Raw genomic sequence first — 22,699 nt, 5'->3', positions numbered from 1 at the left:
AGAGAGAGAGAGAGAGAGAGAGAGAGAGAGAGAGAGAGAGAGAGAGAGAGAGAGAGAGAGAGAGAGAGAGAGAGAGAGAGAGAGAGAGAGAGAGAGAGAGAGAGAGAGAGAGAGAGAGAGAGAGAGAGAGAGAGAGACATAATGATATAAAATGACTTTGAACAAGGTGTGACATTGATCTTTATCTCACAGAGTATAGGGGAGATACGGGAGATAATGTTCTTTACAAAATTTTTGACAGAAAGACGGCTGAGAAGGAGACAGATTAGGGATGACACAGGAGAGAAGGTTATTTATAGAGACAGTAGGAAGGCTAAGCAGGATACACTAAGGGGAGACACAGCAGAGAAGGTTCTTTATACAGTAGAGACAGTAGGAAGGCTGCGAGGGAGACAGATTAAGGATCACACATGAGAGAAGGTTCTTTATACAATAGAGACAGTAGGAAGGCTGCGAGGGAGACAGATTAGGAATCACACATGAGAGAAGGTTCTTTATACAATAGAGACAGTAGGAAGGCTGAGAGGGAGACAGATTAGGGATGACATAGAGGTTCTTTATACAATAGAGACAGTAGGAAGGCTGAGAGGGAGACAGATTAGGGATGACACACGTGAGAAGGTTCTTTATACAATAGAGACAGTAGGAAGGCTGAGAGGGAAACAGATTAGAGATGACACAGGAGAGATGGTTCTTTATACCATAGAGACAGTAGGAAGGCTGAAAGGGAGACAGATTACGGATGACACAGGGGGAGAAGGTCTCAGTGAGATTCAATCAGGGGACAGCAGGGGCATAAGAGGCAGGCATCTTAAGGCATTTCTTGGTTCTTCTCTTATATGATAATCTTCAAGTCATTCAATTAGGATTCACTAGAGAATGATATGTACCCTATTACTGTCTAGCTTGAGGGAAACCCCTGAGGGTAGAATGAAACCTATGATCAGGGGGCATTCTCACTGTACACTCTCTCAGTCTCACTATCTACACACTGGGAGCAGGAAGCCAGGGGGTTGGGCCTTATCCTCTCCATATCATTGTCCTTTATCAGAGCAATTTAACTTTTTTGTTTATTTAGTTCCATCCTGTTCTTCCCTTTTGATGTGCGTGTGTGTGTATGTTCATCCGTATACAGTATGTGCCTCTCTGGTGTATGTTTTCTATCTGTGTGGGTGTGCATGGTGTGTGTTGTGTGCTGTTGCGTATCTGTGGTGTGAGTGCTGTTTGTGTCTCTGTGGTGTGAGTGCTGTTGTGTCTCTTGTGGTGTTGTGTCTCTGTGCTGTTGTGTCTCTGTGCTGTTGTGTCTCTGTGGTGTGAGTGCTGTTGTGGTCTCTGTGCTGTTGTGTCTCTGTGGTGTGAGTGCTGTTGTGTCTCTGTGGTGTTGTGTTTCTGTGGTGTTGTGTCTCTGTGCTGTTGTGTCTCTGTGCTGTTGTGTCTCTGTGGTGAGAGTGTATCTGTGGTGTTGTGTCTCTGTGGTGAGAGTGTCTCTGTGGTGTTGTGTCTCTGTGGTGAGTGCTGTTGTGTCTCTGTGGTGAGTGCTGTTGTGTCTCTGTGGTGAGAGTGTATCTGTGGTGTTGTGTCTCTGTGGTGAGAGTGTATCTGTGGTGTTGTGTCTCTGTGTGTGTGAGAGCAGTTGTGTCTCTGTGGTGTGAGAGCAGCTGTGTCTCTGTGCTGTTGTGTCTCTTCTTCTTCTTCTTCTTCATCTTCTTCTTCTTCTTCTTCTTCTTCTTCTTCTTCTTCTTCTTCTTCTTCTTCTTCTTCTTCTTCTTCTTCTTCTTCTTCTTCTTCTTCTTCTTCTTTCGTGTAACGTCAGAGGTCCAACTCTGTATCTTGTAGCCATGCCCTTAACTCTGGTCCCACATCAAAGAGGCTGGCTTCCGAGGGTGGTTTGTATATGTGGTGTTGTGTCTCTGTGGTGTTGTGTCTCTGTGGTGTTGTGTCTCTGTGGTGTTGTGTCTCTGTGGTGTTGTGTCTCTGTGGTGTTGTGTTTCTGTGGTGTTGTGTCTCTGTGGTGTTGTGTCTCTGTGGTGTTGTGTCTCTGTGGTGTTGTGTCTCTGTGGTGTGAGAGCAGTTGTGTCTCTGTGGTGTGAGAGCAGCTGTGTCTCTGTGGTGTTGTGTCTCTGTGGTGTTGTGTCTCTGTGGTGTTGTGTCTCTCTGGTGTTGTGTCTCTGTGGTGAGAGCAGCTGTGTCTCTGTGGTGTTGTGTCTCTGTGGTGTTGTGTCTCTGTGGTGTTGTGTCTCTCTGGTGTTGTGTCTCTGTGGTGTTGTGTTTCTGTGGTGTTGTGTCTCTGTGGTGTTGTGTCTCTGTGGTGTTGTGTCTCTGTGGTGTTGTGTCTCTGTGGTGTTGTGTCTCTGTGGTGTGAGAGCAGTTGTGTCTCTGTGGTGTGAGAGCAGCTGTGTCTCTGTGCTGTTGTGTCTCTGTGGTGTGAGAGCAGCTGTGTCTCTGTGGTGTTGTGTCTCTGTGGTGTGAGAGCAGCTGTGTCTCTGTGCTGTTGTGTCTCTGTGGTGAGAGCAGCTGTGTCTCTGTGGTGTTGTGTCTCTGTGGTGTTGTGTCTCTGTGGTGTGAGAGCAGCTGTGTCTCTGTGGTGTTGTGTCTCTGTGGTGTGAGAGCAGCTGTGTCTCTGTGGTGTTGTGTCTCTGTGGTGTTGTGTCTCTGTGGTGTTGTGTCTCTGTGGTGTGAGAGCAGCTGTGTCTCTGTGGTGTTGTGTCTCTGTGGTGAGATCAGCTGTGTCTCTGTGCTGTTGTGTCTCTGTGGTGTGAGAGCAGTTGTGTCTCTGTGGTGAGAGTAGCTGTGTCTCTGTGGTGAGAGCAGCTGTGTCTCTGTGGTGTGTGAACCCGTCTTGTCATCCTTTGAGATACAGTAGCTTCATCTATCCTCTATAACTCCAGAGAGTAGAGAGACCAGTCCCGGCGCCATGGGCGGGCATTAGGGGGCCGGGCCCGCCCACTGAGTCAGCTGTGCCCACCCTGGTAAACCTTTTTTTTTTTTTTTTTTTTTTTTTCAATCAAAGTCAACTATCCAAATCCTTAGTCGGGGACAGCCCTAGTGGGCACTGATGTCAACAACAACACTACTGAAGCTAGCACGGCACTCTGTGAGAATTCGTTTTCTACCTTCAAGAACGTCTTTACAGAACATCGCCTTAGTATGCTTCATCGACGCAACTAAGGCCAATTTAATTCAGTTGGCATTTGAGAAGGACTTAACAAAAAAGTTCAGGAATGAGTGGAGGGGCAGTGTTTTAAGAGGATTTCACTCTGTCCCCAAACGCCGCTTGCCGCTCTACTAATGATGGTGAGTAGCCTGTGGAGGAATTTGTTTGCTTTTTTATGCACCTTATTTTTGTCAGTTCAGTTCAGTTTGTCAGTGAATTCAGAAGTGTTGAATAAATGGAGACTTTTCAAAGATATAGAATAGAATAGAATAGAAATGTATTATCCTGAGGGAAATTTGACACTGCAAATCACTCAACATTAAACATTTAGACAGAACAAGTCACAAATAAGAATAACAAAACAAATGGCCTACATTTACATTTACATTTAGTCATTTAGCTGACGCTTTTATCCAAAGCGACTTACAAGTTCTGTATGACAAGTCATCAGGAAGGGCACAACTCTATCAGCTGAGTAACAATGTTCATCAAAGTGTTGGGTGTTACAGTGTAGGTTAGTATATTAGGACAAGTACATGACAGTAAGGTTAGTTAGGGTTAAATTTTTTTTTTTTCAGATAATGGTTGAAGAAGTGCGTCTTTAGTCGACGGCGAAAGATTGGACGGGTTTCGGCTGTCCTAACTGGGGTGGGTAGTTCATTCCACCATTGTGGGGCAAGGACTGAGAATAGGCGACTTCTCTTTGATGACCCTCCCGGAGCTTGGATAGGAGTAGGTCTGAGGCGGCCAGAAGATGCAGAGCGTAGGGGAGCTAGCAGCTAGCAGCCTGGATGAGGGCCTGGTCTCGTAGCTAGCAGCCTGGATGAGGGCCTGGTCTCGTAGCTAGCAGCCTGGATGATGAGGGCAGGGTCTCGTAGCTAGCAGCCTGGATGAGGGCCTGGTCTCGTAGCTAGCAGCCTGGATGATGAGGGCAGGGTCTCGTAGCTAGCAGCCTGGATGATGAGGGCAGGGTCTCGTAGCTAGCAGCCTGGATGATGAGGGCAGGGTCTCGTAGCTAGCAGCCTGGATGATGAGGGCAGGGTCTCGTAGCTAGCAGCCTGGATGATGAGGGCAGGGTCTCGTAGCTAGCAGCCTGGATGATGAGGGCAGGGTCTCGTAGCTAGCAGCCTGGATGATGAGGGCCTGGTCTCGTAGCTAGCAGCCTGGATGATGAGGGCCTGGTCTCGTAGCTAGCAGAAACTGCTCCACATTCAAGTGGAGTGGGGGCGGGATGACTTAGTGTGTGTGTGTCTGTACCTCTGTGTGTGTGTGTGTGTCTGTACCTCTGTGTGTGTCTGTGTGTGTCTGTACCTCTGTGTGTGTGTGTGTGTGTGTGTCTGTACCTCTGTGTGTGTGTGTGTCTGTACCTCTGTGTGTGTGTCTGTACCTCTGTGTGTGTGTGTGTGTGTGTCTGTACCTCTGTGTGTGTGTGTGTGTCTGTACCTCTGTGTGTGTGTGTCTGTACCTCTGTGTGTGTGTGTCTGTACCTCTGTGTGTGTGTCTGTACCTCTGTGTGTGTGTGTGTGTGTGTGTGTGTGTGTGTCTGTACCTCTGTGTGTGTGTGTGTGTGTGTGTGTGTGTGTGTGTGTCTGTACCTCTGTGTGTGTGTGTGTGTCTGTACCTCTGTGTGTGTGTGTGTGTGTGTCTGTACCTCTGTGTGTGTGTGTGTCTGTACCTCTGTGTGTCTGTACCTCTGTGTGTGTGTGTGTCTGTGTGTGTGTGTGTGTCTGTACCTCTGTGTGTGTGTGTCTGTACCTCTGTGTGTGTGTGTGTGTGTGTGTGTCTGTACGTCTGTGTGTGTGTCTGTGTGTCTGTACCTCTGTGTGTGTGTCTGTGTGTCTGTACCTCTGTGTGTGTGTCTGTACCTCTGTAAGAATAGAATAAAATGAAATAGAATAAAAATAGAATAAAAGATACAGTAAATAAATACAGTAAAAATATACTGAAGTCTACAGTAGGTGTAATAATGCACAGTGCTGTTTAAAAAGTAAGAGTCCAGGAAGATGGTAATTGTCACTCTGTGCTCAGTGATGCAGTGAGGCACAGTGATGCATTGTATAGTCTGATGGCTGTCGGAATGAAGGACTTCCTGTGCCGTTCAGTGCTGCATTTAGGTAGTGTGAGCCTATAACATGCTCCTCCTGTCAGCCAAGTCTGTGTATAGTGGGTGGGAGGGGTTTTCCCTGATGGCCTGAAGCTTAGCAAGGTTCCTCCTCTCCGCCACCCTCGCTAGAGTCCAGCTCCACCCAACCACGCTACTGGCCTTCTTGACCATCTTATCCAGCCTGTTTGTGTCCCCTGCTCTCAGTCCGCTGCCCCAGCAGGTCTGTTATATATATCCGTTCAGTCTGTTTTTGTATAAGTGAAAGTTCTTAAGATAGAGAGAAATTAGATTTTTCAATTGCCTCTCTGCTGTTTAGTTCAGCACCGTGGGCAGCGCCAAGCAAGCCACAGCGCCGCTGTCCCAGCTGAAACGTATAAAAGGGAACCTGTGTTGAAAAACCATTGTGCCCCCCCGAGAACATTTTATGCCCCCCCACTAATTTGTTTCTGCAGCCTGGTCTGAGAGAGACTAATCTGTGTTGCTGAGTGTGTGTGTCTGTGTGTAATTATTATTCTGTGCCAAGCCTATGCACCTGTGTGTGTTCATGTATGTACACTTGCACATGCTTATATGTACAGTACACATGTGCGTACATAATGCTGGTCTGTGATTTACAGTAAATGTAATAAAGTGCTGTACTGATTGCATTAGAGTTTGTGTGTGTATTCCATTGGGTTAATGAAGAGAGTCTCTAGCAGGCAGTTCCATTGATCTGCAGTAGAAAGTGCCTAATTTCACTGAGTGAGATGGACATTTATTATCTAGTGGCCGGCAGGGAGGAATAAGCTGCACCTGTCAGAGAAAGAAAAAACAACAATTCACAAAGCTCTCTCTTTCTAACCTCTCTACCTCTCGTTCTCCTTACCTGTCCCTCTCATTTCCCTCTCCTCCTCCTCATCTTCCTCCTCTTCCTGCTCAATCTCCATACTCTCCTCACTTCCCTTGTTCATCTCTGTCATGTCTTTCTTCTTCTTCTTCTTCTTCTTCTTCTTCTTCTTCTTCTTCTTCTTCTTCTTCTTCTTCTTCTTCTTCTTCTTCTTCTTCTTCTTCTTCTTCTTCTTCTTCTTCTTCTTCTTCTTCTTCTTCTTCTTCTTCTTCTTCTTCTTCTTCTTCTTCTTCTTCTTCTTCTTCTTCTATCTATCTATCTCCCCTGCCCCCCTCTCTTCTCCCAGGCTACCAGGGCAGTATGTGTGAGCAGAGAGTGGACCCCTGTGTCTCTGGGCCCTGCCACAACAACGGCACCTGTTATCCCCAGGGCCCCAGTCCCCTGGGCTTCGGCTGCAGCTGCACGGCTGGCTTCACAGGACCCACCTGTGCCCAGCTGGTGGACTTCTGCGCCCTCAACCCCTGTGCCCATGGCATCTGCCGCAGTGTGGGCAACAGCTACAGGTGTCTCTGTGTCCCAGGTGAGCCTCTGTCTTCACCCCAACCCTCCTGGTTGATATGATGTGTCCAGGTGTTTCTGTGTCTGTCTTCACCCCAACCCTCCTGGTTGATATGATGCGTCCATGTGTTTCTGTGTCTGTCTTCACCCCAACCCTCCTGGTTGATATGATGCGTCCAGGTGTTTCTGTGTCTGTCTTCACCCCAACCCTCCTGGTTGATATGATGCGTCCAGGTGTTTCTGTGTCTGTCTTCACCCCAACCCTCCTGGTTGATATGATGCGTCCAGGTGTTTCTGTGTCTGTCTTCACCCCAACCCTCCTGGTTGATATGATGCGTCCAGGTGTTTCTGTGTCTGTCTTCACCCCAACCCTCCTGGTTGATATGATGCGTCCAGGTGTTTCTGTGTCTGTCTTCACCCCAACCCTCCTGGTTGATATGATGACAGTGAACGGGGCACTTTCACATCCCACTGCATCAAAGTTTCCAGATTTGGCCACAAAGTAGGTGAGGTGAACTGGAGAGCTAGAGCTATATGGGCCTAAGAACAGTCAGATGATATAAGGTGATAGTCATAAGGAGGGGGGAGGGGTAGTTTATTATATCTGTCACATTATGTTTATGTGCCACTGGGAGACACATACATACACACACGCACACACGCATGCACGCACGCATGCACGCACGCACACACGCACACACGCACACACACACACACACACACACACACACACACACACACACACACACACACACACACACACACACACACACACACACACACACACACACACACACACACACACACACACACACACACACACACACACACACACACACACACACACACACACACACACACACACACACACACACACACACACACACACACACACACACACACACACACACAATAGTAGCGAACAGAATGCATAATGATTAGTCATCATTCCACTCAAGTGGTTTGAGTATAGGGAGCCTTCAGATCGATTACTACGGTCTCATCTTGAAAAGAGATTAATTGTCTGGCTGCTGCAGTAGACGTTGTCATCTCTGAGCCAAGGATACAAATCACCACAAAACAATAATGAGGCAGGTTTGTTTTAAATCCAGATTTACTGTGGAGGAGATGGAGAGAGGAATAGAGGGGGGGGGAGAGAAAGAGAGAGGGAGAGCTGTATGCCTGTAAAGAGGAGACTCTCACGGTTCCAACCCTATGAAACATAATCATGAATATATTCTAGGGATGCTCGATATTGGCTTTTTTACCGATACCGATATACCCATATTGTCCAACTCTTAATTTCCGATACCGATATCAACCGATACCGATATATGCAGGGTCCCCCCCCTTACATATATCTTGTTGTGGAATTAACACAACATTATGCATACTTTTGACAATAAATAAAATGAGAATTTGTTCTTACCTGCTTCCCTGGGTAAATAAACGTTATAGAAATGTAAAAAAAATAAATATATATATATTTTTTTGAAAACCAATACAGATATTTTCCGATATCACATTTTAATGCCAATATCGGCCGATAATATCGGTGGGCCGATAATATCGGACATTTTCCCATCAGAATTGTTATCTCAAATTCAAATAAACACTATAATCATAGTCCAGACAATAGGTGTTTACCCTAGTGCCCTGGGTAAATAAAGGTAAATAATAATAATAATAATAATAATAATAATAATAATAATAATAATAATAATAATAATAATAATAATAATAATAATAATAATAATAATAATAATAATAATAATAATAATAATAATAATAATAATAATATTAATAATATCACATAAACCAAGCCCTCCTTGTATTTTTGTCTGGATATTTGAGAACTCTTCACAGAAACAGAAAAGCCACATTCCTCCCTCTTATTTTCTCTAGACTTTTGTTGTTATTCTCTACATGTGCCATGCTGTGGTTTGCCTCTGTGTCCTTTTGTCTTTGCCTTTATCTTCTTTCCCATTTACCTCTCATCTTCCGTTGTCTCGTTGCCATGGTGAAACAGTTGCTTCTCAAGTGTGTGTGTTTGTGGGGGGGGGGGGGGGGTTGTCTGTAGCCATGACTGCTCTAGGTGAGCAGGTGTTGCTGTCCAATCAAATGTCTCTCTTCAGACAGCACTGTCTAATGGGACGATGCACTGTAGACACACACACGTGTGTATACACACACACACACACACACACACACACACACACACACACACACACACACACACACACACACACACACACACACACACACACACACACACACACACACACACAGCGCTGTTTTTTTTTTTTTTTAAATCATAATTGGTCTTTTCTCCACCTCATCAGTATGCTAGCTGGTGTCATAGGCGTGTGTGTCTGAGTGTGTGTGTGTGTGTGTGTGTGTGTGTGTGTGTGTGTGTGTGTGTGTGTGTGTGTGTGTGTGTGTATGTGTGTGTGTGTGTGTGTGTGTGTGTGTGTGTGTGTGTGTGTGTGTGTGTGTGTGTGTGTGTGTGTGTGTGTGTGTGTGTGTGTGTGTGTGTGTGTGTGTGTGTGTGTGTGTGTGTGTGTGTGTGTGTGTGTGTGTGAGTGAGTGAGGGTTTGTGTGTGTTATGTAGAAGGATATTGTCCATCTATTATCTGTCTCCCAGCACAGAGGAGAGACAGCAGGACCAGCCAGTTATACAGCCAGTCAACCAGCAAACCAACCAGCCTATCGAGCAGTCAGTCAGTCAGCCAGCCAGCCAGCCAGCCAGCCAGCCAGCCGGCCAGTAAGTCAGTCAGTCAGGCAGCTGGCCAGTCAGTCAGCCAGCCAAGCAGGCAGCTATCCAGGCAGTCAGTCAGTCAGTCAGTTAGTCAGTCAGACAGGCACCCAGCCAGTCACTCAGTCAGCCAGCCAGCCAACCAGCCAGGCAGCCAGCTATCCAGGCAGGCAGCCAGTCAGTTAGGCAGCCATCTAGCCAGGCAGCCTGGAGAAAGTAGATGGAGCATGGGAAAGGCACTTGACATTTCACTGGCATTTTGAGCACCTTGGGGGCTTTTTAACCAGGCTTCTTATTAATTCCACCATTCTCTCTCCCCAAAACAGACGTGAGCTATAGAGAATAGCTGGGACCCAAAGGAGAAAATTACTCTCTCACCCTGGGACCCACACTAATGAGAACATACTGCTACTCCTATCATCTGGGACCAGCACTAATGAAAACATACTGCTAGTCCTACCATCTGGGACACAGGCCCCCAAGATGTTTTGGGTCCCAATACATTGTTCAGAAAACATTGTTATTAACCTGGGGAGCTGGTGGTTCTGGGGTGTAGTTGACCGTGTATGCAGGAATACAATGGAGATACAATGAGCTTGTACACTTGTCAGCTTAATTATAATTGACTCATAATGGTAGCGGTGTAGTAGTTGTAATAGCCAATTTCATTTAACTTACCATTTCCATTCAATTTATGTTAAGTCAAGGGGGGACAGCACCCCCTAATAGGAAAAAAAAATACTTGAATAGATATCACTATGAAACTTTCCCAGTTTGTTATGTACATATAAACTAAGAAAAAATATATTACAAGTTTTCTGAATTTTATGTTTATATATGCAAATGAGGCACTTCCACCATTAAATATGCACATATTTGCATGTATCGCCAAGACTCGCATCACCAAAATGGATAATGCCAGATTCAAAAACTTGGTTTAATTTGGTTGATACATTCAAAACAAAACGTTGTATAGAAAGACTTTGTGGCTATGTCCTCTTATCAGCCCATAAATCAGGAAATACTGTCTACTGTCATAAAAAAAACGATTTTTCGCCTAGTTTTGGTATAAAATGTACAATAAACCTGGCTATGAATGATATATATCAACAAAACTTTCTATAGAAAGAAGCATGGATGGGAAGAAATGTGGAAAGTTTGGTGTGTGTAGGTACTAGGGAAATGGAGTTCCAACTCTTTGTGTGTAAGTAAAATGCATAAAAACTAGTTTATCAGAAATCGACCTCAAAGTTTTGTATTGTAAAATGCCATAATCTTTTTTTAAACAGTTATTTACAAACACAACACCCAATCAAACCATTAGTAATAGACAACCTAAACACATGCCTGATAACTGAATAATAATAATGATGTTATTGAACTGAACAGAACTACACACAGGCTACAAACAGTGTAGTAACAGACAGTGTAGTAAGTGCATATATACATTTTATGTTTATATATGCAAATGAGGCACTTCCCCATTAAATATGTGCACATTTATGGATGCAATCAGGCAAAATGAAGTCAAATAAACAACTAAATGTGTGTTGTTGACATTTTATTGTCACTAGTTTCATAGAAGACATGTTTAGGAAGCAAAATATAACAAAATCTCAATATCGTCGAGAAAAAGCAAAAAGGCAATTTTGGGGGTGCTGTCTCGCCTTCAATTACAGTATTCTCTAGTCTCCAGGCCTAAGTCACCGGACAAGCCTTAAAAGTACTTCCTGGATGAGCCTTAAAAACACTTCCGTTCCTGTCATGTCTGAAGGTTTGGGTAAGGGGGACAGTGGCATTGCTTAAGGAACATCCTGCTCCATGTTGGTATCTGTTTAATCCAACTCCAGTATGTCAAAGGTGAAGGCCATTCTGTTCAGCTACGTTGTGCATCTGGCATATGTACGTGGGAGAACGGTATAAAGCATCTTGTATTTTGTCATCTTGTACTCCTTGGACAGACTGCCTCTGTGTACTCTGTGTTACGGATGTGCTCTTCACTGCAGTGAATTTTAAATACACTATACTTCTGATCGACAATCAGCTTCAGGTTTGACTCTTTATTGCAGCGCTCTCTGAATTTTAGCCACTACATAGTATACAGTACCTACTGAGAACTATATCTCAAACCACCAACAACCACCATCTTTACCAAATAACTGACAGCATCACTCAATCAATACCATTTGTTTTTTTGTCTCTTCTCGTATTGTTCAGCATACCGTACGCTATCAATTTAACAAATATGATCAAGTACGCATGACAATGCACGTAAACACCACTAAGTAGATGAGTACAGTATGATGATGTATTTACGAGGCCTAGTCCGCACCACCAGCATCACGGATGTCTCGCTGAGCTGCAGCGGCTCCCATGTGTGATGCTGTCCACGCAAACAGCATCCTCAGCAGAGCGTCTTCACTGTCTATTTTGCAGAGTAGCCTACCTTGTGTCTCACACTAGAAAATATAGGCTCTGCGCCAAATCTCTTGGATGACATGCTGCTGCTGCCACACAAGGCCGCTCCACTCACACAGCTGTGTAGCTGCTCTAATCTGTTAACACGGTCTGTGTGGCTGCTCTAACCTGTTAACACGGTCTGTGTGGCTGCTCTAACCTGTTAACACGGTCTGTGTGGCTGCTCTAACCTGTTAACACGGTCTGTGTGGCTGCTCTAACCTGTTAACATGGTCACTGTGTGGCTGCTCTAACCTGTTAACACGGTCTGTGTAGCTGCTCTAATTTGTTAACACGGTCTGTGTGGCTGCTCTAACCTGTTAACACGGTCTGTGTGGCTGCTCTAACCTGTTAACACGGTCTGTGTGGCTGCTCTAACCTGTTAACATGGTCACTGTGTGGCTGCTCTAACCTGTTAACACGGTCTGTGTGGCTGCTCTAACCTGTTAACACGGTCTGTGTGGCTGCTCTAACCTGTTAACATGGTCACTGTGTGGCTGCTCTAACCTGTTAACACGGTCTGTGTAGCTGCTCTAATCTGTGAATGAATGAATGAATGAAAACTTTATTTAACAGATTGCAGAATGGGTACAATACAGTACGGCTCAATACATACAATTGTTAAGGGGATGCAGACCTGAGAAAGACGTTTGTCTTGTTTCCATCAGGGTCCCCCATTTTCAATTCATATAGACATTTATGACATACACAACATACATGACATTTATGGCATAGGGACATATAGGTATTTAGTACTGATACATTTGTGACATAACGGTATTCAAATATACAGTACTGTTACCCCTAGATCCTGACAGAGTATATACATATGATGGGGAGGGAACTGTACATTAGGAGGGGGTGGGTGGGTGGGAGGGAAATATACATACGGCGGGGAGGGAATATATACATGCGGTGGTGAGGAGACTGTCTATTAGGAGGTGGTGGGGGTTTTGGGCATTTACGGTGGCCAGTTTCGAATTGCAGCCTCCCGTAGGTGCTCTTTAAGAGCGGTTTTGAATGTGGGCAGGGATTCACATTCCTTTACAGCTTTGGGTAGGGCGTTCCACATTGTTGTGGCATAATTGCGAAACGTGTTTAGTCCCTTGTTTGAGCCGAATCTGGGTTTAACATGATTTGTTGAGCTTCCTCTGGTGTAGTGGTTGTGGTATTCACTGACCTTTGGGAAGTATTTTGACATGTACATGGGCACCCCGGTCGTATAGTGTATCTTGTAGACCAGGCCCATTGCAAGTTGCTGTACTCTGTCGTCTACTCTAAGCCATCCTAGGTTGGCAAAGTGGGCAGGGGTGAGGTGGGTTCTGGGGTTCAGGTCAAGCAGTAGTCTGACTAGTTTGTTTTGAGATGTTTGTAATTTTGTTTTAAGCGCCTTTGAGGTGCTTTGGTACCATGAGGTGCACGCATAGTCATAGTACCCTTGAATGAGTGCTCCTGCCAGAGTCTTCAGGGTATTCTTGTTTACCAGAGAGGAGATCCGGTACAAGAATCTAGTTCGTTGGTTGACTTTTTTTATTACATTGGATGCCATTTTGTCACAGGAAAGATTTGCCTCTAGGATGGAACCCAGGTAGGTAATTTCGTCTTTCCTTGTGACAATATTGTCACCCACTGTAACTGAGAATCCGTCGGTCTTGCTGAGTTTGTTATTTGAACCGAAGAGAATGGACTCTGTTTTGCCCATGTGTAATGATAGTTTGTTATCAGCGAGCCATATGCAGATTTTGCGTAGTTCCGTGCTGAGGGTTTTTTCAACCTGCAATTTGTTCTTGTCAGAGACCAGCAGGGCTGAGTCGTCCGCAAACAGGAACAAGTTGCAGTCACAGGCTGACGACATGTCATTTGTATAAATTAGGAAGAGTAGCGGTCCTAGTATGCTTCCTTGTGGAACACCACAGCTCACTGTGAGGGGGGGGGATAGAGTACCGTTTACCTCTACCATCTGTTCTCTCCCCTCCAGGTAGGATTGCATCCAGCTCACTGATAAGCTATCAAAACCAATTGCTTTTAGCTTGTCCATTAGAATGGAGTGATTGACAGTGTCGAAGGCCTTTTGTAGGTCCAGCATGACCATGCCGCAGTATTTGCCCGCGTCCACCTCTTGTTTGATGTGGTCGTTCAAATAGAGGAGGCATGTGTCAGTGGAGTGGGACGTTCTGAAGCCAGATTGGAATTCGTAGATTAGATTTTTTTCCGCCAAGTACTTTTCGACCTGTTCATAGACTATTTTCTCCATGACTTTCGAGATGGAGGTAAGAATAGAAACAGGGCGGTAGTTGCCTGGGTCTAATTTGCTGCCCTTTTTGTGTAGAGGGGTCACTCTCGCAATTTTGAAGTCCTTGGGGACGTGCCCCTGTTTTATAGAGAGGTTTATTATGTGTGTGATGACTGGGGTGATGGCGGCTGCTGCGTCTCTGAGGAATTTGGAGGGGATGTTGTCATGGCCAGTGGCCTTGTTAGGTTGGAGGGCGCTCAATTTTTTGAGTACCTCATCGGTTGTTACCATTTCAAGTTTGAAGTCGTCTTTGTGGACCCCTAGATTTTTGTAGTATGCTACTATGTGTTCTACCCCATAATGCCCTGAGTGGGAGGGTAGTTTGTTTACCAGTGTTGTGGCTATGTTTGTGAAGAAGATGTTTAAGTAATTGGCTACATCCAGCTTGTCTGTGATGAGCGTGTTGTCCGTCTTTATGTTTATGTTTGAGAATCTGGTTTTAAGTTTTTTACTGCAGCCTAGTTGATTATTGAGTAATTTCCAAAGTTCGCGGGGTTTGTTTTTGTTTTCCTCAGTTTTGTCGTTGATGAAATTTCTTTTTGCGGTTCTGATCATGGTGTTTACGTCATTTCTTAGTCTGTTTCTTTGGATTTTTAGTTCAACCACATGGGCTTGGAGTTCACTGTTTGAGCTTTTGGAAAGCTTTGTCTGACTTTTATGAAGTTCAGAGCATTTTTTGTCTCTGGTTTTCATAGCGGCCAGTATTTCAGTGTGCATCCATGCCTCAGCGCGATTTTTAACCCTGGTGGTTCTTATCGGTGCCATGTTGTTGAGTATTGCTGTGAATTTGGTTTTGAATCCAAGCCATGTTTCTTCAACCTGTGTACCACTGAGTTCATCTGACCAGTCCAAGCTCCCCAGTTCTAGGTTAAAGGCCTCTCTAGAGTAAGTTTTGAGGTCTCTAGATGTGACTGTTTTGTGACAGCCGGCCTTCTGTTTTAGCTTTTTGCGGGTACAGAAAATCATATAATGATCACTTAACCCGCATGCTATCACCCCTTTACTGGAGATCATTGACTTGTCAGTGGTCAAAATGAGGTCAATGGTGGTTTGTGTCGAATCGCATACCCCTGTTAACACGGTCTGTGTGGCTGCTCTAACCTGTTAACACGGTCTGTGTGGCTGCTCTAACCTGTTAACACGGTCTGTGTGGCTGCTCTAACCTGTTAACATGGTCACTGTGTGGCTGCTCTAACCTGTTAACATGGTCACTGTGTAGCTGCTCTAACCTGTTAACACGGTCTGTGTGGCTGCTCTAACCTGTTAACACGGTCTGTGTAGCTGCTCTAACCTGTTAACACGGTCTGTGTAGCTGCTCTAACCTGTTAACATGGTCACTGTGTAGCTGCTCTAACCTGTTAACACGGTCTGTGTAGCTGCTCTAACCTGTTAACACGGTCTGTGTAGCTGCTCTAACCTGTTAACACGGTCTGTGTAGCTGCTCTAACCTGTTAACACGGTCTGTGTAGCTGCTCTAACCTGTTAACATGGGCTGTGTGGCTGCTCTAATCTGTTAACATGGTCACTGTGTAGCTGCTCTAACCTGTTAACACGGTCTGTGTAGCTGCTCTAACCTGTTAACACGGTCTGTGTGGCTGCTCTAACCTGTTAACACGGTCTGTGTGGCTGCTCTAACCTGTTAACACGGGCTGTGTAGCTGCTCTAACCTGTTAATGTGGGCTGTGTAGCTGCTCTAACCTGTTAACACGGTCTGTGTAGCTGCTCTAACCTGTTAACATGGGCTGTGTGGCTGCTCTAACCTGTTAACACAGTCTGTGTGGCTGCTCTAACCTGTTAACATGGGCTGTGTAGCTGCTCTAACCTGTTAACATGGTCACTGTGTAGCTGCTCTAACCTGTTAACATGGGCTGTGTAGCTGCTCTAACCTGTTAACACAGGCTGTGTAGCTGCTCTAACCTGTTAACACGGGCTGTGTAGCTGCTCTAACCTGTTAACATGGGCTGTGTAGCTGCTCTAACCTGTTAACATGGGCTGTGTGGCTGCTCTAACCTGTTAACATGGGCTGTGTGGCTGCTCTAACCTGTTAACATGGGCTGTGTAGCTGCTCTAACCTGTTAACATGGGCTGTGTGGCTGCTCTAACCTGTTAACATGGGCTGTGTAGCTGCTCTAACCTGTTAACATGGGCTGTGTAGCTGCTATAACCTGTTAACACGGGCTGTGTAGCTGCTCTAACCTGTTAATGTGGGCTGTGTAGCTGCTCTAACCTGTTAACATGGGCTGTGTGGCTGCTCTAACCTGTTAACACGGGCTGTGTAGCTGCTCTAACCTGTTAATGTGGGCTGTGTAGCTGCTCTAACCTGTTAACATGGGCTGTGTGGCTGCTCTAACCTGTTAACATGGGCTGTGTAGCTGCTCTAACCTGTTAACATGGGCTGTGTGGCTGCTCTAACCTGTTAACATGGGCTGTGTGGCTGCTCTAACCTGTTAACATGGGCTGTGTGGCTGCTCTAACCTGTTAATGTGGGCTGTGTGGCTGCTCTAACCTGTTAACATGGGCTGTGTAGCTGCTCTAACCTGTTAACATGGGCTGTGTAGCTGCTATAACCTGTTAACACGGGCTGTGTAGCTGCTCTAACCTGTTAATGTGGGCTGTGTAGCTGCTCTAACCTGTTAACATGGGCTGTGTGGCTGCTCTAACCTGTTAACACGGGCTGTGTAGCTGCTCTAACCTGTTAATGTGGGCTGTGTAGCTGCTCTAACCTGTTAACATGGGCTGTGTGGCTGCTCTAACCTGTTAACATGGGCTGTGTAGCTGCTCTAACCTGTTAACATGGGCTGTGTGGCTGCTCTAACCTGTTAACATGGGCTGTGTGGCTGCTCTAACCTGTTAACATGGGCTGTGTGGCTGCTCTAACCTGTTAATGTGGGCTGTGTGGCTGCTCTAACCTGTTAACATGGGCTGTGTGGCTGCTCTAACCTGTTAACATGGGCTGTGTGGCTGCTCTAACCTGTTAATGTGGGCTGTGTGGGCGCCGAAATTAAACGCTCCATGGTGCATGTGCACTGCTGGGAAGGAGCGGTTACTGGTTTGAAACTACATGTTTAGGGGACCTCAAAGACTTATATTAACTTGTTGAAAAGGACTAAAATATGTCCCCTTTAAGACTTATTTGTATTCATGTAAATTGTGCATGGGGGGGTCATTGCATATAGTTTTCAATATAAACCTTAGTACTTTATTTTTTATATCAGTACTTTTAGAAAGATTTTCAGCACATTTGAACAATACTGTGATAATACTGATGAATTGTGATAATTTTGGTCACTATAATTGTGATGTGAAGTTTTCATACCGTTACTGCTGAGGTAAGTGGTGTGGATTGAGCCTTACACCTGCATGCACGAAGCACTGGTGATGGGGTATTGTGTAGGTTATTGTGTAGGGGTGGGACGATACGAGTAACTCATGATACGATGACGATGTGGTGATATTTGGCCCTCAATAATGACAATATCATGGTAGATATCCTCGCTCCACGATGTTGGAGTGAACTTCCCACCACACAGTCAGGACAGCTGAAACGCACCCAATTTTCCGCTTCGACTAAAAACACACTTCTTCAATCAATATCTTAGTAAAAAGGGTTAAAAGAAAAATAAATAAATAAATGAACTACTAACCTTTGTACTGTTTGATGAACAATGTTACTTGTTGTACAGAACTTGTAAGTCGTTTGGGATAAAAGCGTCAGCTAAATGACTAAATGTAAATGTAGAGGATATCTGCGATAAGCGATACATTTCAAGAAATGTCATCTACGATACATCACGATAACTGAAGAAGAAAAAATACCCATAAAAAGGTAAAAAGCAGGAATTATGTATTTATTCACAGAATTGACATGAAAGCCTATCAGATGCTTTAGTGTGCATCACAAATTGGCCAATTGTACATATAATACATGAGAAGCGACCGCAGGCATCACAGCTGGCAATATTCATGACATACCACAGGCTTCGGAGTGTATATTATTGCTTTTATACAGCAGGTTGTGTTGGGGAAAATATAGGATGAATACAGACAATTCTAGGGTCTTTTATATCGATTTCAGTGAACTTGGCGTAGAAAAATAGTTCCTAAAGATGTTGCTATGGAATTTCAAATGGAGTAGGCTATCAACAAGCTTGGCAATGCAAACTAATGACGTATTAGTGCAAGCGAAAGTCGAGAAAGTCATCAGCGCCTTGGGGGATCAGCACCTTGGACAGTTCCGGGAGTTGGGCCAGTTCAATGCCCAGGCCGTCGACTTTGGTTGATTGATTGATTGATTGATTGAAAACTTTATTAAAAGATTGCAGAATGGGTTCAATACAGTACAGCTCAATACACACAATTGTTAAGGGGATGCAGACCAGAGAAAGACTTTCGTCTTGTTTACATCAGGGTCTCCCATTTTCAATTCATCATCATAACATATATGACATGTTACACGACAGATACAGATAGACAGTACTGCTATATCTATACATTTATGACATACCAGATTTACAAATACTGTTTGTGATACAAAAATAGTCTAAAAAAGAGAGTATATACATTTGACGTAAACTGTACATTGGAGGAGGTTGGGTAGGTGGGGTGGAGGGTGGGGAACTGTACATTGGAGGTGGTTGGGTGGGTGGGGTGGGGGGGGGTAGGGGGTTGGGTAGGCATGGTGGGGTTGGGTAGGTGGGGTGGGGGAAACTGTACAACTGTACAAGCAAAACTGTACATTGGAATATCGACAACCTTACTTGGTCCCAAGAAGAGGGTCTTGTGTATTATTGGGTTAGGACATTTACTGTACATTTACAGGGGCCAGTTTCGAATTGCAGTGTTGGTAGTGTTGATTTCATTGTGGCTTTTCTCCAGCGCGTCTCATTGCGTTGGATTGGCATGTCTAGTAATAATGCTGTTTTTCTGAATACGTGAAATCAAAAGTAACGTTGTCCGCGGAGTAGGTCAGGTTGACAGTTTCTGTTTAATGAATGGCACTTTATGCAACATTCTAAAGCCAGCGCAGTGGTATATTCATGGTGATTTAACCGTGAGTCTATCATGAATATACTCACAGTTTAGAACGCTCGACCAATCACAATGCGTGGTCGTAACTACCTGTTGTATAAGAAACAATGTACAACAAATTGCGTAGTGCCTCTTTAAGACACACTAACTAATGTCTCCAATGGAAAACTTTGTTACCATCTGTAAAAAAATATATATATATCCTGTACATCATCTGTTTTATCTAATAAGATAACATTTTTAGTCTGTTCACCTCATTCCAATAATTTAAAGAGACCAATCACATTATCTGTAGGAGTAGAATTCGATGAGTCGCATCATCAGGTATACAATACGTCACTATGGTTCCGTGAGTGAGCGAGCTGTCAGACAGCGGTTCCAAAGTTGAAGGACATGCAGGCAGAGGAGCGGAGGCAAATTCTAGTGAGGTGTGAATGAATGAATGAATGAATGAATGAATGAATGAACGAATGAATGAATGAATGGATGAATGAATGAATGAATGAATGCATGAATGAAAACTTTATTTAACAGATTGCAGAATGGGTACAATACAGTTATACAGTACGGCTCAATACACACAATTGTTAAGGGGATGCAGACCAGAGAAAGACGTTTGTCTTGCTCCATTCATGGCAGGAATGAAATATAGCCTAATATAACACAGTTTCATAGTAGGTACATAGCTGACGCTACCCAGATGGGTCGGCCTCGCCTGCTCTCGCTGTTAAATATGTTAATGAAGTAATTTATTTAAAATGGACAACATACAGTAATCACACGCTCCAGTGACTGTCTGGGTCTTGATACACCTTATACGACTGAGCATGGAAAGACTGCTTTTTGGGTTCATGTAGTATAATCGGCTGTATTCTTTTATATTTTGTTTTTGTAGTAATTTTCTTTAACATTTGTGTATGTGTTTGGATTTGTTGATGCCATCATGTAAACTCCCCCTCAATTGAATCCCGAGTTTAAATAAAGTAAACAAGTAACAAGTAATTTTGTTTAATAATAAATCAACATTCCTGTAATTGCAACAAATGATAAAGTGCCAGAGTTGCCCAAGGACAAATTTGCATCTGTAGTCACTTAGCAGGTAAACGATATGATGTGTTTAATTACAAAATGCTAGATACGATATATATTATATATTGAAAAAAATATTATATAAACAAATTAATAATAATAATAATAATAAATACTATTTTGTAAAAAAAAAAAAAAAGATTTGAGGTAGCTGATAACATAGAGTATTCCATAATTATATTTTACTTTCATACCAGTCGTATAATGTTTCAGATTCTGTGCCTTTCCTCTCCTTTCAGATTGTGGCTCATCTCATGTTGGAATGAAAAACTACATTGGCTTGTTTTCTTCTCAGATCTGTTGCTTGATTGATTGATTGATTGATTGATTGATTGAAAACATTATTAACAGATTGTAGAATGGGTACAAAGCAGTACGGCTCAATACACACAATTGTTAAGGGGATACAGACCAGAGAAAGACTTTCGTCTTGTTTACTTCAGAGTCCCCCATTTTCAAATTCATAATGACATTTGTGACATACACAACATACGAATATACAGATATATAATGACATTTATGACATACATGACATACAGATATACAGTACTGTTACATTTGTGACATACACGATATGCAAATATACAGTACTGTTAAACAGAGATCCTAACAGAAAATATATACATATGATGGGGAGGAGACTGTACATTGGGAGGGGGTGGTGGGGGTGGGGGGATGGGGGTGCAAGGTGCAAGCATAGGGAGGGGGGGTTTGGAGATTTACGGGGGCCAGTTTCTAATTGCAGCCTCCCGTAGGTGCTCTTTGAGAGTGGTTTTGAAGGTGGGTAGGGAGTAATTTTTTTTTACGGCTGTGGGTAGGGTGTTCCACATTGATGTGGCATAATTGCTAAACGTGTTTAGTCCCTTGTTTGAGCCGAATCTGGGTTGAACATGATTTGTGGAACTCCCTCTGGTGTTGTGGTCGTGGTATTCACTGACCTTTGGGAAGTATTTCGACATGTACATGGGTTGGCCTACCTTAGTGGTGTAGTGTATCTTGTAGACCAGGCCCATTGCAAGTTGCTGTACTCTGTCGTCTACTCTAAGCCATCCTAGGTTGTCAAAATGGGCAGGGGTGAGGTGGGTTCTAGGAGTAAGGTCAAGCAGTAGTCTGACCAGTTTGTTTTGTGATGTTTGTAATCTTGTTTTTAGTGCCTTTGAGGTGCTTTGGTACCATGAGGTGCAAGCATAGTCGTAGTACCCTTGAATGAGTGCTCCTGCCAGAGTCTTCAGGGTATTCTTGTTTATCAGAGAGGAGATCCGGTACAAGAATCTTGTTCGTTGGTTGACTTTTTTTTATTACATTGGATGCCATCTTGTCACAGGAAATATTTGCCTCTAGGATGGAACCCAGGTATGTAATTTCATCTTTCCTTGTGACAATATTGTCACCCACTGTAACTGAGAAGCCGTTGGTCTTGCTGAGTTTGTTATTTGATCGGAAGAGAATGGACTCTGTTTTACCCAGGTGTAATGATAGTTTGTTATCAGTGAGCCAGGTGCAGATTCTGCCGAGTTCTGAGCTGAGGGTTTGTTCAACCTGTAACTTGTTCTTGTCAGAGAACAGCAGGGCTGAGTCGTCCGCGAACAGGAACAAGTTGCAGTCACAAGCTGACGACATGTAATTTGCATAAATTAGGAACAGTAACAGTCCTAGTATGCTTCCTTGTGGAACACCACAGCTCACTGGGAGGGGGGGGGGGATAGGGTACCGTTTACCTCTACCATCTGTTCTCTCCCCTCCATCCAGCTCACTGATAAACTATCAAAACCAATTGCTTTTAGCTTGTCAATCAGAATGGAGTGATTGACAGTGTCGAAAGCCTTTTGGAGGTCCAGCATGACCATGCCTTAGTATTTGCCCGCGTCCACCTCTTGTTTGATGTGGTCTTTCAAATAGAGAAGGCATGTGTCAGTGGAGTGGGATGTTCTGAAGCCAGATTGGAATTAGTAGATTCGCTTTTTTTCCGAGAGGTACTTTTCGACCTGTTCGTAGAATTTTTTTCCCATAACTTTCGAGATGGAGGTAAGAATAGAAAGAGGGCGGTAGTTGTCTGGGTCTAATTTGCTGCCTTTTTTGTGCAGCGGGGTCACTCTTGCAATTTTGAAGTCTTTGGGGTCGTGTCCCTGTTTTATGGAGAGGTTTATTATGTGTGTGATGACTGGGGTGATGGCGGCTGCTGAGTCTCTGAGGAATTTGGTGTTGTCTTCTGTCGTCATTGACGAGAGAACAGAATGATCCCTCCTTGACAATCTGTCTCTCTGTATACTGACCTTGGAGTCTCAATATCATAAGGCTGTCTCTGCCTCAGTGCACCGCTGCCACCCAATGGCAAGTGTGTGCATTGCATTCCATTTAACACCTATTTCACATTATGACTGTTATGTGAAACGGAGCCCAGTGGCAAATATGCTGTTCTTGCAAGTAAAATGACC

The 22,699-nt window shown here is 44.2% G+C and overlaps 1 protein-coding gene across 1 annotated transcript in view; it reads left to right on the top strand.

Moving 5' to 3' along the window:
• The window catches only part of dner (delta/notch-like EGF repeat containing), a 325,026-nt gene that overhangs the window by 282,180 nt on the left and 20,147 nt on the right, over nt 1–22,699 (top strand). The window contains exon 8 of the mRNA XM_084332911.1: nt 6,431–6,664. Coding sequence (XP_084189037.1) covers nt 6,431–6,664 — 234 coding nt within the window. The remainder of the gene's footprint in view (nt 1–6,430; nt 6,665–22,699) is intronic.

The sequence above is a fragment of the Notolepis coatsorum genome (assembly GCF_963971535.1).
Source record: "Notolepis coatsorum genome assembly, chromosome: 1".
NCBI lineage: Eukaryota > Metazoa > Chordata > Actinopteri > Aulopiformes > Paralepididae > Notolepis > Notolepis coatsorum.
This window is presented reverse-complemented; position numbering and strand designations above follow the sequence as displayed.